The sequence below is a fragment of the Carassius auratus genome, unplaced genomic scaffold (assembly GCF_003368295.1).
Source record: "Carassius auratus strain Wakin unplaced genomic scaffold, ASM336829v1 scaf_tig00013464, whole genome shotgun sequence".
Taxonomy (NCBI): domain Eukaryota; kingdom Metazoa; phylum Chordata; class Actinopteri; order Cypriniformes; family Cyprinidae; genus Carassius; species Carassius auratus.
The window spans coordinates 397,161-413,281 of record NW_020524398.1 but is presented as its reverse complement, the minus strand read 5'-3'; the positions used below and the strand labels follow the sequence as shown (position 1 = coordinate 413,281).

The 16,121-nt window shown below is 34.5% G+C and overlaps 1 protein-coding gene across 1 annotated transcript in view; it reads right to left on the bottom strand.

Moving 5' to 3' along the window:
* The window catches only part of LOC113074017 (B-cell receptor CD22-like), a 42,406-nt gene extending 27,385 nt beyond the window's left edge, over window positions 1–15,021 (bottom strand). The window contains exons 1-4 of the mRNA XM_026246726.1: window positions 14,940–15,021; window positions 13,373–13,618; window positions 11,048–11,389; window positions 9,351–9,596 (exon numbers count right to left, since the gene is read on the bottom strand). Coding sequence (XP_026102511.1) covers window positions 9,351–9,596; window positions 11,048–11,389; window positions 13,373–13,618; window positions 14,940–15,021 — 916 coding nt within the window. The remainder of the gene's footprint in view (window positions 1–9,350; window positions 9,597–11,047; window positions 11,390–13,372; window positions 13,619–14,939) is intronic.
* Between the last annotated feature and the right edge of the window lie 1,100 nt (window positions 15,022–16,121).

Here is a 16,121-nt window from a genome sequence, read left to right as displayed (position 1 = left end):
TCTACTCCCGTCCATTCCACCCCGTTAGAGTATCCACGACTGTATACTCATTTGTAAGTGTCTTCGGACGTATGCTAAATCATTAAAATCCAAAAAATGAACTCTGAGAAAGAATATCCGGTGAAAGGATTCAAACTTTTATTTCAACAAAACAGTGTTGAATTTACAATGAAGTAGGTATAAATATTATCAAATTGTTATTACAAACAATAGGGATGACATCACAAGTTATCTAGCCAGAAAAGAAAATCTCGGCAGGCCCTCAAGTTTTGTTCTATTATGAAATTGACAACGGTTTCAATAATTTCACGTACAGCGAACTCATAATGTTTAGCGACTAACCTCACACACAAATCCGTTATGCACGTACACAGACAGAGAATCTCATTAATGTACATCTCGTCGCTACATTCGGCCGTCACATACAGAATTTTTCTGGTCGTTACACAAATCGGCGCCTTGCTGGTCGTATACAAGCTCGCCAAATCGGGCCACGGATTATTTTTCAGTCTTCTTACATAGTCCATTTCTTTCTTGAGATTTGTTACGCGCTTGGAATCCGTCGTACAATCATGATTCGGATCGCATGCATGATCGATGACCATGCGCATCAGATCAATCATTTGCTCTCTGTAACATTGTTTAAACATAGAGTCTATGTTGGCTTTTACAGGACACATCTTTCCTTCGGCACAGCCGCACTCCACTCGCTCATCCACAGCAGCGCCGGTAGTGGTAGACATCCTTTTCAGAATTTGTTCCAAGACGTAAACCGAGCGTTTTTAAAATCCACGACGATCCAGTGTTTTTTAAATACACGACGATCCAGTGTTTTTAAAAATGGTTCAGATCCGTCGAAGCCTTATTATTTGAAAAATTTGAGACTGCCCCAGTTTCAGACAAAGCCGATTCTGTCAGTCCAGGTAGATGATGTTTTGATCGACAAAATGTAGCAGTAGCTCCGTCGACCGCGCTGTAAAACCCTCGTTCGCAGATCATAAGAAAACCTGCGATAACCGCAGAGTTTATGAGGTCAGCCGCTCACAGGGGATAAAGACTAGCCGTAGTCACGAGGAAGTACCGGTGGATCTTCTGTACATTCGAACAAAAAAAAATGGGTTGGAGGCGTTGCGCTCAAAAAGCGGAGGAGTGTGAAGGGGGCCTGGTTAGGGTTTGACCTTGGAGAAATATGAAGAAACAAACTTGTATCTGATATAAAGTAGGATAGTATAATGATATAACGTAAAAGATAAAATATTTTATAAAATCGAGCAAAGAGGTTGAGGGCCAAAACTAGAAAACAATCCGCGAGGCCTAGGAATAACAGTTAGTTGGTGAAAATAAGATAAGAATGCGAAAGTCCGTTTAAACAAATTTAAACAGAAAGAATGAGCAAAGTCCTGGAAGATTGTACTTGTTTAGATTCAACTTTATTGTCATTATGCAGAGTACAAGTACAGAGCTAATGAAATGCAGTTAGCATCTAACCAGAAGCGCAAGAATATAGTGTTTTATATACATAAAAGTGCAGAGTAAGTAAAGCTATGATATACAGATAGTACAGTGTAGTAGCCTTATACAATATTGATCAGAGTATATACAGAATGCAATGAAATATTCATGAAATATGAATGAATATGTATGTACATTATGAGCAGGAGGAACGTGAGAACGGCGGTAATAAATACGGTCGAATGAGTGTGCAAAAGTATTGTTGAACGATGTATTATACGCAAAAACAGTAGTGCGATGATATTTTTGTAGAAATAGTTTACGGTGTTTGTACATTAACAACTTTAGACAGTTTATGGTGTAATAGCTTTAACCATGTGCAATTTCTTAGCGTAATGCGATGAGAAAGTGTGTGGTTTACAGTTTGCTCTAGCGTCCGTTAAACACGGCAAAGTCAAGAAATCTCACCATTTTTAGGCGAAAGCGTTAGAACAAACATTTGTCTATGCGGTGTTAGGCTATATTGAACTCACGGTCATTATAAAGTTTTGTATGTTTATTTTCATTTCAACATATTAATGAACGCCGTTACAGATTTTGTCTTAGTAACGCGTAATACGACAGTTTTTGTTAAAAGATAAAGATATGGGCTGTTTGAGTAACACCGTCGTCTCCGATGCTCGAAGTTGTCACCGCTTACAGGCACCCCACTAACCTAAACCTGTAACTCTATCATAATTATTTAAAATAACTATAAACTTCATGCGTGACACCTATGTAACTGACTAAAACTAACATGTATGCTAAACAAAACATTTGCGGTGGTGAAAAAAAAATGAAGTGAATTAATAGATGTCAGAAACTGCTCGCCTCGCGGTTTTCTGAAAGAAGAGCGGGTTATTTAGACGTGACAGCGCAGTTACAGTTGTAGCGCGTTTTCCGGATCATACTTTAAGCACGATCAATGACTAAAACGGTCAAAATCATCCCGCCTCTCACTTAAATGAACGACTTATCAACAGCGGTTTATTTATTGAAGTACTGTTTAGAGATGCATACGATGAAAATACCACATCCATGACTTTTAATGTCTAACTTTAGTGTAGTAGATGGGTTTGTATTAAGTATAAGAGTCATAACAGAAGATGGTAAGGCTCATTTTAAAAGTCGAGGTAGTGGCTATTATGTGTCTTTGTGACACAGGTAGACCAGAAAAAGCTCTAAAGTGCATCACAATCTCAGTTTAAACACTCTCTTGACAATCATTTAATCATCTTGTACTCTATTTTGTTCATGTTTTTGTCTGTTTGACCAAACTCTGAGAATAGTCTTTATCTAAAAAACAATGAAAAAGATGCACGGCTGGTGGGCCAGATCAACATTAAAAGTTTTCACAATAGTTTAGAAGAGTGAATTTCACTATTAGGTAATTGTTATTCTGATACACATTTCCTGTATAAAAGACTATATCTATAACCTTTTCAGATGAATGTAGTGCAATCTTATGGATCTTAAACGTAATCACGTTACAACGAGGCGACATAGTCCCTCTAGCAAATCCGTCAAAAGTGGACAAAGCAGAAAAATCTCAGCGCACGGTAGATGATAATGGTTACGACCAAAGGGGAGTACGCATAGGCCTACTCTTTAATGTCAAGCGGCAAATGCTGAAACAATGTGAATACGGTCATCGGCTATATGAACAAGAGCTCTAGATGTAGGGGCGATATTGTCATGCTGTAAAATTCCTGTGAACAGGCAGTGTATGTTTGACCGCGGTCAAAGAAAACTGCAAAACAACGCGTCAACAGATCGGTCGACTATCTCTGGTAAAAAAAAAAAAAAATACATAAAATGATACATGTTTACGAGTCACACATTGACAATTTTTGTCTTATGTGACCATTACAGCTAAAATCACAGAATTATGAAATGCAAAAGTGTGTACGGCATTTTTCTATAACCGTTACAAAAGTGAGAACGTCGTAGTTCTCAAATGTGTTTGTATTACAACGGTAGCCCATCTAACAAATCTGGAGAAGTGGAGAAGCAAAGATGTTTAGCACATACACCAAAGATGTTGATTTATTTGATTCAAAAAAGATGGCCGTATGAACTGATAACATTCTTTAATGTCGTCGTGTTGTGTTTTGTCAAAATAATAAAAAAAGTTCGGGGGAAATGTTAAATAATTTTTCTTAAATGAATAGAATACGCTCACCCCGCTCTCTTTCCCACACGAGACTTAGCACGAACTTACGGGAGTCTTAAAACAAAATGTGATTTGCGTCATCGGCTATCCGAACACGATGACTAAATCTAACGGAGTAATAAAAATATCATTTACAAATCAACAGTTAACAAAAAAAATAATAATACTTTAACAATTGTATTCTGAATTCTATATGCGTTGTAAACGTTAGTTTTCTTGCTATAATCTCTTTCTTAGTGGTTTGGTCGCTCGAATACACAAAAGGTTATGGATAAAATGTATCTCACAAGAGTGTGGAAACTTTAACGCACTCAAACTTAAACGAGTGTACCGTTTGATTTGTTTAGGTTGTAATAGTTTTAAGTGTAAAACAGCTAGACTTCATTTTTTCGTCGATGCTTCATGCGATCACACTTTTGGACAGACACAAAGTTGAGCTAAAAGAAATATCTCCAAGAGAAAAACTGTAACTTAATTTCTTAATTTTCATTTATTCCTATTACGATGACGCCGCACAAAGATCGCATAAAAACGTAGGGTCCGACAAACAAATTGTTAACGGCCGTCCAAAATCTTGATACGGCTAAATCTCGAGATGTAAGAGAAATGTCATTTACAAAACATCTTGATTCTTAGATGTGAAACACTCTTGACATAATCTGTTGACCTGCAAAAATAGTCATAAATGTTTTAGCAAGGTTATTTACACAAATAGTATGAAAACTGTATATTGTGTCACTCGCATAGAAAATTAATTACCGGTTTATCCGGGTCAAAAGGGAATGATGATAATAGTTGAAACGTCCTTAGCTCGTACATTTCTTTCATTTTGAAAATCACAGCTGCCGGTGATTACAGTTTTTAGTAAACCATTTAACATCACACGATGCCTACAAAATAGTCAAAGCGTATGTTTTCTGTTCTAGGTAAGAACATTTACACCGAGTGTTATAGGATGGGTAAATAATTTGAAAATAGTATTTCTGTCGAATGAGAAAAGTTCAGTCGTACATGTAAAAAATTTCTGATGTAGAAATTATGTTTCTGCCAAACACATCCAAAGAGAAAGAGTTTTCTATTCGTGTGAGAAAAGCACTCGGGTGCATAAATTATATGAAGAGACGATGCCGGTCATCGGGTTATTTAAAAAAATAAGACGATAGACGTTGTGCCTTGCTTTAGTGACACACAATGTGTTTAAACACGTTTCAAATTGTAGGTGTAATTATTTGACTGACTTTAAGCAAGATGTATATTTGTTATTTTACAGTACGCATACAATCTACAGGATAGAAGGATGCGGATACAGTAAAATACAACTATAAACTTAAAGAAAATCTAACTTTCATTACACTAGTGTAAAGGGGTCTTACAGTAGGCTAAATGAAAAGCACTACGTAATAAGGCTGAAGGGCAAACGACTGATGGAAAACACACGTTGGGGGGATACTGTCGGTTAAATATATTGTTTTAAATAAGGAATATAATATGGATAGTACTTTTAATACAAAACATATAAAATAGAACTACAGCCTGTTAGATGTACAGGCGGTCATTTTAATATTTTTGCTTTTAAATGGAGGTATTTTGGGACGGCTAAGCAGAGGGCCTGCAAATGTCTTTCCTGCTGTGTGACTGAAAGTACCGTAGATATGTGAAAGGTTTACGACCGTAGCAACGCACATAAATTACATCTCTAGGATGCGTGGGTCTTTCTTCTATAGTTTTCTTATGAAGATAAAACAATTTCATCTAAACTTCACAGTCTATACTGTGACAAACAAGCGAGCTCCTCAGCATAGATTTAAGTTTTATTTTTAAAAAACATACAGAAAGACTTTGGCATCATGTTTCATTGTGTGTGTGTGTGTGTGTGTGTGTGTGAGAGAGAGAGAGAGGGAGAGAGAGAGAGAGCGAGTGTGTGTGTGTGTGTGTGAGAGAGAGAGAGAGAGAGAGAGAGGGAGAGAGAGACAGAGAGTGTGTGTGTGTGTATGTGTGTGTGAGGGGGGGGGGGTGGTATTTAAAAACTTTGAAGATCGTGCTAAAAATAAGAACTTTAAAGAATCTAAAGTGATTAATGCATAACGCATCTAATATAATATAATCATATATATGATATGATATAATATGATATAAAAAAATGTTATTATATAATATTATATAAAAATATAAAATATTTTAGGTAATATATATCATCATTTTGTTGAATTAAGAAACAGCGGACATCAGATGTACTGGGGGTACTGATTATTAAAAAACATTACATTAATGTTAGCTTTGAAATAATGTACACCATTGACTTAGATCATGCGGTCTGGAACTCCACCCTCGCCTGCGCGGGGTGTGTGTGAAGCAGCCCTTCAGGTCTCACATACATTTCACTACGAGGACCTGTGAGATTCTGTTTATGATTTTAAACATATTATTTTATTTTTTAAGTCGTATTATTTTATTTTGGGGATATTTCATTCATGTTTGGACATCTCTCACCGGTCTAAAAAATGTAAGGGATAATTTTTTATATGTATCATCAGAAATGTTTATTTTATATACTATGCTATATATAATCACATTTAAAATAAGTTATCTTTTTTTTTAAGTTATACTTTTTTTTATTATTATTAATTGCTTTAGTAGCCTGATGTCATTATATAATTATTTATTTCCATATTATTTAACCCCTAGAATCTGAGTGGGTTTTGGGGGGCTGGAGATATTTTGGCAGCCCCCAGACGTTGGTGTTTTTCATTATCCTAAAACGTATTAATGGCTAAAAGTCTGAATATCCATAAATATGTGATCAGCATGATTGTACATGTCTGTAATTTTGAGAAGGCGTCGTTTATGATCAGTTTTTGTTTAAAATATGTTTAAAACGTGTTTGTATATGTTGTATAAGTATATGTTGAATACATGATTAAAAAATTTATGATAAAATGATTTGCTTTGGTTTAGTAACATGTCTGTTACTGCGATGTGTTTTATGAGTTTGATAAACATGTTTAAAATGTATGTTCCGGTTTAGTAACACGTTGTCATATATAATTTTATTTATTTACTTTTTCATATTGTTTAAAATAGAGATAAGTCTCTTTTTAACTTGATATGTCCATGCTTATGTCCGCTTGTTTATATGGTTTATCAGAATACAAATTTGTATAGTGGCATGGATATTATAGTGATATAACAAGGTACGTGCGGTTTATGATGAGATTTATAGGCTAGTCATAATTCAGATCGCTTAAAAACTAAATTTCATAAAAAATGTACGTGCATGCAACATTTTATTGTGGTGGTACTGTAGGTGTACGGTTAAAATAAATAATTAAACAGCTTTTGAAAAAAGATATGATATAAAGATGGATATAAAAGGTTTTAAATATAATATAGAAAATGTTTTGCAACGATTAATGTGAAATGAATTTAACTGAATTGTGTCATTGACACATCCGGGTTCCTCAATAGACCATATTCTTCGTTCTGTTCAATTATATATTTTTTCCACGATCCTGGTAAAATGTATATTTTTAGTGATGAACAAAACTAATGTAAGTGTGTTGTTTTATATTGTTTGTGAATGTATAATGTGTTTATATTCATTAAAAGAAGAAAATAAGACTTGGAGACTAGTGAATGACTGAGAGGGAGAGAGATGGGGTCCAAGAGATGCTAGCCGCGCACCAACCGTAATTCATAGATGCACCCGTCAGAAAACTGTCAAAAACATGGTACTCCTGCATGAGATACGTTAGTTTTGATTTAAAAATGTCTTTGAAGATATTATGGTTTTGTAGTAAATTCCGACGAGTGTGCACTGTGGCGTGCAGACGCAGACAGTGGGGACGCAGAGGGTCAGGATCAAAGGTGTGTGAAAATACCTCTTTTCTGCACTCTAAAACAAAATTGGATCTTGTTTTATCTGAAACAGTCGGTTTCAGTATATTTTTTATACAGTTTAATTTATAACCTTAAAAGAACAATGTTTTTTTTTTTTCAACCTTAGTTAAATTGCTTTAGATTATATGTTTTATATATGAAAGTGAAATAACTAAAATGTGTTTTAGATTATATAAATTATATAATGTTTTATATATGAAAGGGAAATAACTAAAATGTGTTTTAGATTATATAAATGATATAATGTTTTATATATGAATGTGAAATAACTAAAATGTGTTTTAGATTATATAAATGATATAATGTTTTATATATAAATGTGAAATAACTGAATGTCACATATGAAATAACTAAAATGTTTCAACTTTAGCATGATCATTATTATATTATATAAATTATATAAATTATATAACTGAAATGTTTTTCAACCTTTAATTGTTTTTTAGAATTATATAAAATATAGAATGTTTTTATATATATATATATAAAATGTAGAACACACCGATCCCATTTATACACCGCTCATGAATGTAATGGGAGGGGGGAGAAGCCGTATAACCACACACACACACACACACACACACACACACATAACCGTATAACTGTGATAAAGTTCAAACAAGCTAACTGACACATGCTTCAAACAAGCTAACTGACACTAAGTTCAAACAACCTAACTGACACAAACTTCAAACGGTTTCTGTCAAAACCACATGATCGATGCGTGAGGAGTCTTTCATGTACCATTATAATTTAAAACTAACTAGGTCAATAGGGTAAAACTTTCTGTCAAAACCGCATGATCGATGCGTGGGGAGTCTTTCATGTACCGTTTAAACTAGCCGTCAAAACCATGATTTAGAACTAATTAGGTCAATAGGGTAAAACTAGCTGTCAAAACCACATGATCGATGCGTGGAAAGGTCATAGGTTAACCCTTGAACCCTTTTATCCCGCCCATCCATCATAAGGTTACCGGAAGTTCAACCTGTCAAAAGGTCAAAGGTCAAAGTCATAAATCATCTTGATGGAAGCTACCGTATACTTACTACTCACGTCACAGAAATAAGAATGAGATGCTTTCTGACATAACTGTGACATTAAACTGAGTTAGTGAAGCCTCGGTTAAAATAGTGCACATATATACGCTGTTCAGATTACTTGTTGAAGTGCAAGAAATTCCTTATATCTGAATACGATATACTTGTGTTTGTGGATGAAGACTCATTCACCGGCTACAGGCTCTAATCTTCATTTACGAGCATGCGCTTTGTGTGTGTGTGTGTGCGTGTGTGTGTGCGTTTGTGTGTGTGTGCGTGTGTGCGTGTGTGTGCGTGTGTGTGTGTGCTGTGTGTGTGCGTGTGTGTGCTGTGTGTGTGTGTGTGTGTGTGTGTGCTGTGCGTGTGTGTGTGAGTGTCAAATGTTGTACAAATAGTTAAACAATGTTTTGTGTAGTAAAACTATGGTTAATTTGTGATTTCCATTGAATATAGAACATTTTTGTTTATTATTTATTTTATATATATAATAAATTAATAAATACATGTATTTATTTATTTTAATAGTAATCCCTTCAACATTTCCATTGTGGTCTGTGAGTTTTTGCAGCACATGTGTTGTCAAGATGATGAAGATGTTTTCTTAATTTGCATATGTTTTCATTTGCAGTGCACTGAGCTCCAGCCCCTGTATGCAACTTTTACAACAAACTAGCAAAGATCTCAGTGTCTAGAAATTAATAAAACAAGTGAAATATTTCACTAATGTTAATGAATAAGTTTGTACTCACATCTTACTTGAAGATAAACAGGTGGAGACTTCAGATGTTCCTCTCCTGAAACAGCACACCGATAGTTTCCTGAATCAGAAAAGGTGACTGACGGCAGGTAAAGCGTCTTCCGTGACTCTTCAGTTAATCTCTGTGTGTTTCTGAACCAGATGAATGTTGTTTGTTGAGGCAGAGAGCAGCTGCTTTTACATGTCAGAGTGACTGAATCTGTCTCTTTCACACTCTGCTCTGTCTCCACCTGCAGATCTGACAACAACAACTCACTGATTCACAATCAGATAAACACATAAATTAATGTTATAATAATTGAAATTTTAAGAGGATGAAATTAAAAAATAATGCATTTGCTTTTATCCAAAGTGACTAAACATCGCATCAGTGCAAGTATTTCCTGAGAATTTAACCCATTACTACCCAGGTGGAGAAGGCGTAGCATTAAATGCATTAAAAATATACTTGAAATTCAAGTAGTATGTTTATAATATTGCATTTTTATTCCCAACATGCTTATTTGAAGTGCATTAAAAATATACTGAATTGCATTTTAAAATATTTTCTTTGTATTAAATATATGCTTAGTTATACTTCTAAGAAATATGCTGCACACAACATTCTTTTAATGTATTTCTAAAAATATAATATTCAATTCAGTTCAAGTTTATTTGTAAAGCGCTTTTTATGATACAAATCATTGCAAAGCAACTTTACAGAAAATTAAGTTTCTACAATATTTAGTAGTAGCTTATCAGTGGTGACTGTCAGTTTATGTCCATATGGAAGATATTTTTGGAAAAATGAATACAAGACGTAGTCAACCAGACGAGGAACACTAATAACAGCAATTATTATCTGATGCAATCACACTAATGTTATTGAATTAGTTTGTACTAAAAATACTAGAAAAACTTTGGTAATAAATTATGCTTAATTACACTTTTAAGGAATATGCTAAACACAAGCAAACTATTAGTATATTCCTAAAATATATTTGTAATATTTTTTTATATTTTAGATATGTTATGTATTTAAAATTTTATTATTATGAAAAGTACAATATTTTGATTTTAAATTGTTTAACATCTACAATGCTCAAACCTTTGTCAACTATTATTAATCATTGCAATACTTCACATATGTTGTTTAATATGTTGTTCAGTTTAACATCAAATGTTGTGCTACTATGGTTGATTATAGGCTGTTGTCCATCAATAATACATTCATTGTAATAAGCTACTGGTCTTCTATACTTTTTGCTACTACTGAAATTCCCACAAGGATTTCAACATCATATCAAAGTCTCATTAAGACAAGTCGTGTCACTCTGTGCCCATCTTTGAAACGCCTCTCAATCATCCAAGTGCAGCTCCTATCTCTTTGAAAGGGGAAACATCCAATTCTCCAAAAACTGTTCACTAAGTTTAGGATTACATTTCATATTTGAAATCACCAAAGAAATCTGACAACAACTATGTCATAAATGTTGTTACTTTTGCTCAAATAGCGTTATAAAAGCTTATTTCTCAGGCTAGATCAGTCAGTGTGCATGCGCAGTCTTAAGAGCACGTCTCAGAGCGCTGACTGTTTCTATATCAACCAGACTTCTTACAGCAGCTGCAGTGACGCACTGACTAATCAAATCTAATAAATCTAAGATAGCAGTGTGTCTGTGGTGTATTTGTGAGAGTTCACTGGTTTACCTGTGACATCAAGCCGAGCTCCAGGAATCACTGTCCATCCTTTATACTGTCCATCTCTAAATCTGCAGTAGTAGATGTGTTTATCAGCTTCTGTTACACTCGTCCAAGTGATGTTGTAAGTGTATTTATAATCACTGACACACTGAACACTTCCTCTCTTTACTGGGTCTGAACACAGGTTTGTTGGTTCTCCATCAGTCACAGCAGTTTTGGTCCAGAAGGCTTTACTGAGCTTATAATAACCAGTATGTGTTAAAGAACAGGACAAAGTCACTGTTGATCCCTTTAATGCACAAATATATGAAGGACTATAAATCACTCCCCAATACTGCTGACCACCCCCTGAAACACAAATGAAGAAAATAAATAAAAAGCCGTTCAGCAACAACACAGAAATCTTTCATTTTCTTCTGCACCTACGGTGGCCAAGAGAGCTCAACGCGCTTCAACTTAAGAAAACACATGCAAATAGAAAAAGCACCGGCAAAATAAGAAAACATCTTTATCAGTTTGACGTCACATGTGCTGCAAATACTCGCAACACAACTAAATACAGAAACACGTTGCAAGTACATACCCCAATTATGCCAAAATTAACCCAACAAAACTAACCCTGGTGTTAAAACTGTCTTAACTTTGCCTTAATTTTCTTTTTGAACTGAGTAGAATATATGTACATTTATTCTGACTGTGATTGCCATATGCATTTTGTCCTTGAACTAAATACCTTCCTCCAGTGTTGCATACACTGCACCTAAATAATGCCTGTAGGGTCCTGCTTAAAGGGATGTAGTAGTCAGCATAAGATGCCTGTCAGTTAATACAAACTATTGTCTGACCACAAGGTGGTAGGCTGCTTTGTCAGAGAGGAAACTCTAAATTATAATAAATGGATTATATTAACCTAAAGTGTGTTGACTGGATGGATACTGGCTGGCACACATGGATTTATTATTTGTTTACCATGTTTTTCTTTTCTTATTTTTTTGTCATTTATGTATAAATATATATAGGTTGTGGGTTCAATTCACAGTTGTGTTGGGCGATATGGTAATTTTTCAAATCATCATATAATCGTCAGCCCATGAGATCGAGATACACGATATTATCATGCAGGGGTGGAGCAAGAGAGAGACTCTTTGTTCTTGTCATAGCAGAACTATTTGGTGTTTTAAACCACGCAGGTGTGCGAGAGAGAGCCTATGGAATCACCAATAATCAAAAAATATACTTTCAAACATACTGATACTAACGTTAAATATAAAAATACTGTATATAAAACAGCTAGTTCATATATAGACAGACACAACTTTCATATCACCGTCCTGTGACAAATCTGCCGCATCTGCACACAGGAGTTATCAGTCTAAATGTTCTGCAAAATCAGTCAATGGTGAAAATCAAAAGTAGATTTCATTTAAAGTCCAACAGTTTAACACTAAAATTGGACATAAACGAACATGTTAAATGTATAGTATTCAAAACAGGTAAGTTCATATATTCTGAGTAAAGTTGAACTGAACATGCATCAGTCAAACAGCGCTCCGGACGCGCGCCTGATGAGACCACGTCACAGAAATAAGAATGAGATGCTTTCTGACATAACTGTGACATTAAACTGAGTTAGTGAGGCCTCGGTTAAAATAGTGCACACATATACGCTGTTCAGATTACTTGTTGAAGTGCAAGAAATTCCTCATATCTGAATACAATATACTTGTGTTTGTGGATGAAGACTCATTCACCGGCTACAGGCTCTAATCCTCATTTGCGAGCTTGTGCTTTGTGTGTGTGTGTGTGCGTGTGCGTGTGTGTGTGTGTGCTGTGTGTGTGTGTGTGTGTGTGTGTGTGTGCGTGTGTGTGCGTGTGTGTGTGTGTGTGCTGTGTGCTGTGTGCTGTGTGTGTGCGTGTGTGTGTGTGTGTGTGTGTGTGCTGTGCGTGTGTGTGTGAGTGTCAAATGTTGTACAAATAGTTAAACAATGTTTGTGTAGTAAAACTATGGTTAATTTGTGATTTCCATTGAATATAGAATTTTTTGTATATTATTTATTTTATATATATAATAAATTAATAAATACATGTATTTATTTATTTTAATAGTAATCCCTTCAACATTTCCATTGTGGTCTGTGAGTTTTTGCAGCACATGTGTTGTCAAGATGATGAAGATGTTTTTCTTAATTTGCATATGTTTTCATTTGCAGTGCACTGAGCTCCAGCCCCTGTATGCAACTTTTACAACAAACTAGCAAAGATCTCAGTGTCTAGAAATTAATAAAACAAGTGAAATATTTCACTAATGTTAATGAATAAGTTTGTACTCACATCTTACTTGAAGATAAACAGGTGGAGACTTCAGATGTTCCTCTCCTGAAACAGCACACCGATAGTTTCCTGAATCAGAAAAGGTGACTGACGGCAGGTAAAGCGTCTTCCGTGACTCTTCAGTTAATCTCTGTGTGTTTCTGAACCAGATGAATGTTGTTTGTTGAGGCAGAGAGCAGCTGCTTTTACATGTCAGAGTGACTGAATCTGTCTCTTTCACACTCTGCTCTGTCTCCACCTGCAGATCTGACAACAACAACTCACTGATTCACAATCAGATAAAACACATAAATTAATGTTATAATAATTGAAATTTTAAGAGGACGAAACTAAAAAATTAAAGAATTTAACCCATTACTACTCAGGTGGAAGAGACGTAGCATTAAATGCATTAAAACTATACGTGAAATTCAAGTAGTATGTTTATAATAATAAATTTTTATTCCCAGCATGCTTATTTGAAGTGCATTAAAAATATATTGAATTGCATTTTAATATATTTTCTTTGTATGAAATAAATGCTGAGTTACTTTTTTAAGAAATATGCTACACACAAGCATTCTTTTAATGTATTTCTAAAAATATACTATTCAATTCAGTTCAAGTTTATTTGTAAAGCGCTTTTTCAGTTTATGTCCATATGAGAGTATTTTCAGAAAAAAGTATACAAGACGTAGTAAACCATACGAGGAACACGAATAACAGCGATTATTATCTGATGCAATCACACTAATGTTAATGAATCAGTTTGTACTAGAAATACTTTGGTAATAAATTATGCTTCATTACACTTTTAAGGAATATGCTAAACACAAGCAAACTATTAGTATATTCCTAAAAATTATAGTGAAAATATTATATTACTTTATTCTTAGTTAGACTTTTAAGGAACATACTAAACACAAGAATACTTTTAGTGACTTTTTAGTGTATTTACAGAAAATGTATTAGTGGGTTCTTAATGTACTTTGCAATAACGTGTAGGCCTCTATTTTAAATATTTTTTTATATTTTAGATATCTTATGTATTTAAAATTGTATTATTATGAAAAGTACGATATTTAGGCTTTAACATTTTTAACATCTACAATGCTCAAACCTTTGTCAACTATTATTAATCATTGCAATACTTCACATATGTTGTTTAATATGATGTTCAGTTTAACATCAAATGTTGTGCTACTATGGCTGATTATAGGCTGTTGTCCATTAATGATACATTCATTGTAATAAGCTACTGGTCTTCTATACTTTTTGCTACTACTGAAATTCCCACAAGGATTTCAACATCATATCAAAGTCTCATTAAGACAAGTCGTGTCACTCTGTGCCCATCTTTGAAACCCCTCTCAATCATCCAAGTGCAGCTTCTATCTCTTTGAAAGGGGAAACATCCAATTCTCCAAAACTGTTCACTAAGTTTAGGATTACATTTCATATTTGAAATCACCAAAGAAATCTGACAACAACTATGTCATAAATGTTGTTACTTTTTCTCAAAGAGCATTATAAAAAGCTTATTTCTCAGGCTAGATCAGCCAGTGTGCATGCGCAGTCTTAAGAGCACGTCTCAGAGCGCTGACTGTTACTGCGTCTGATTTTGGAGACTGAATCCTCCGGAGGTTGCATTTGAAGGCTGAAGACGTCATTTTTACTTTTTTACTTTGCATTTTAATGGTTACTTTTCTTAAATGAGACTTCCCCGATAACGTATGCAGCCATAAAATGCGACCTCCGGAGGACGAAGCCTTCTAAATGAGACACAGCATGTGTCTATCGCAACCGGACTTCTAACTGCAGCTGTGAAGCACTGATTTTACCGATTAGCGATTGGCTCTTTCATTCAGAAGGCGGGGCTTCCTGTGATTGAACAGCCATATTGAGCATTGCATTTTCCCCATTCACAACACAACTATACAAGTGACATGTCTTGGGCACACTGTAAAAAGTGATACTCTATATTTACTCAATTAAATTGTGGCAACAGATTACAAGCAATATTGTTAATTACCTTTAACACATTAGAATTAATTAGAATTAATCAAATGAGATGCTTAAAAGCAATTATTCAAAATGAGTAAAATAACATGAAAAAAAATAATTAATATGTATTCAAAAATATTGGTTTTGTTGGATAAAACGAGAAGCACCCAGCTGCAGCCTGCAGATAGAGGCGGGGTTGCACATGTTAACCCGCCCCATACCTACTGTGATTGGTTTAACCATCTTTCATAGGTATACATGATAGGAAATGTGTGTGTAGTTGGTGTACACTGTTAAAAATAATACACTATATTTAATTAATAAAATCGTGGCAACAGATTACAAGCAATATTATTAATTAAATTTAACACATAAGAATTCATTAGAATTAATCAAATGAGATACTTAGAAATTAACCATTCAAAGTGAGTTAAATAGCACAAAAATAAGCTAAGTTTAAACAAATACAAACAACAACAAAAAAAAATAACATTTCTTTGAGAAAGAAAAACAAAACCCTATGCTAATGAACACTATGTTATGCATACCAGGCCAGTAGTTGGCGACTAAGAAACACAGCGCAAAAATGTAATTCACAAAGTCATGTTTTAGTTGATTACATGGAGATGATACAGGCATCATGTTCAAAAGCTCATGTTTTCAAGCTACCAAAACAGAGTTACTGGAGACACCTGATGTTAACAAACAAAATCACTGCAGGAGAATAATCTAAATTGTGGTTACCATTACGGTGGTCAGTGTTTGC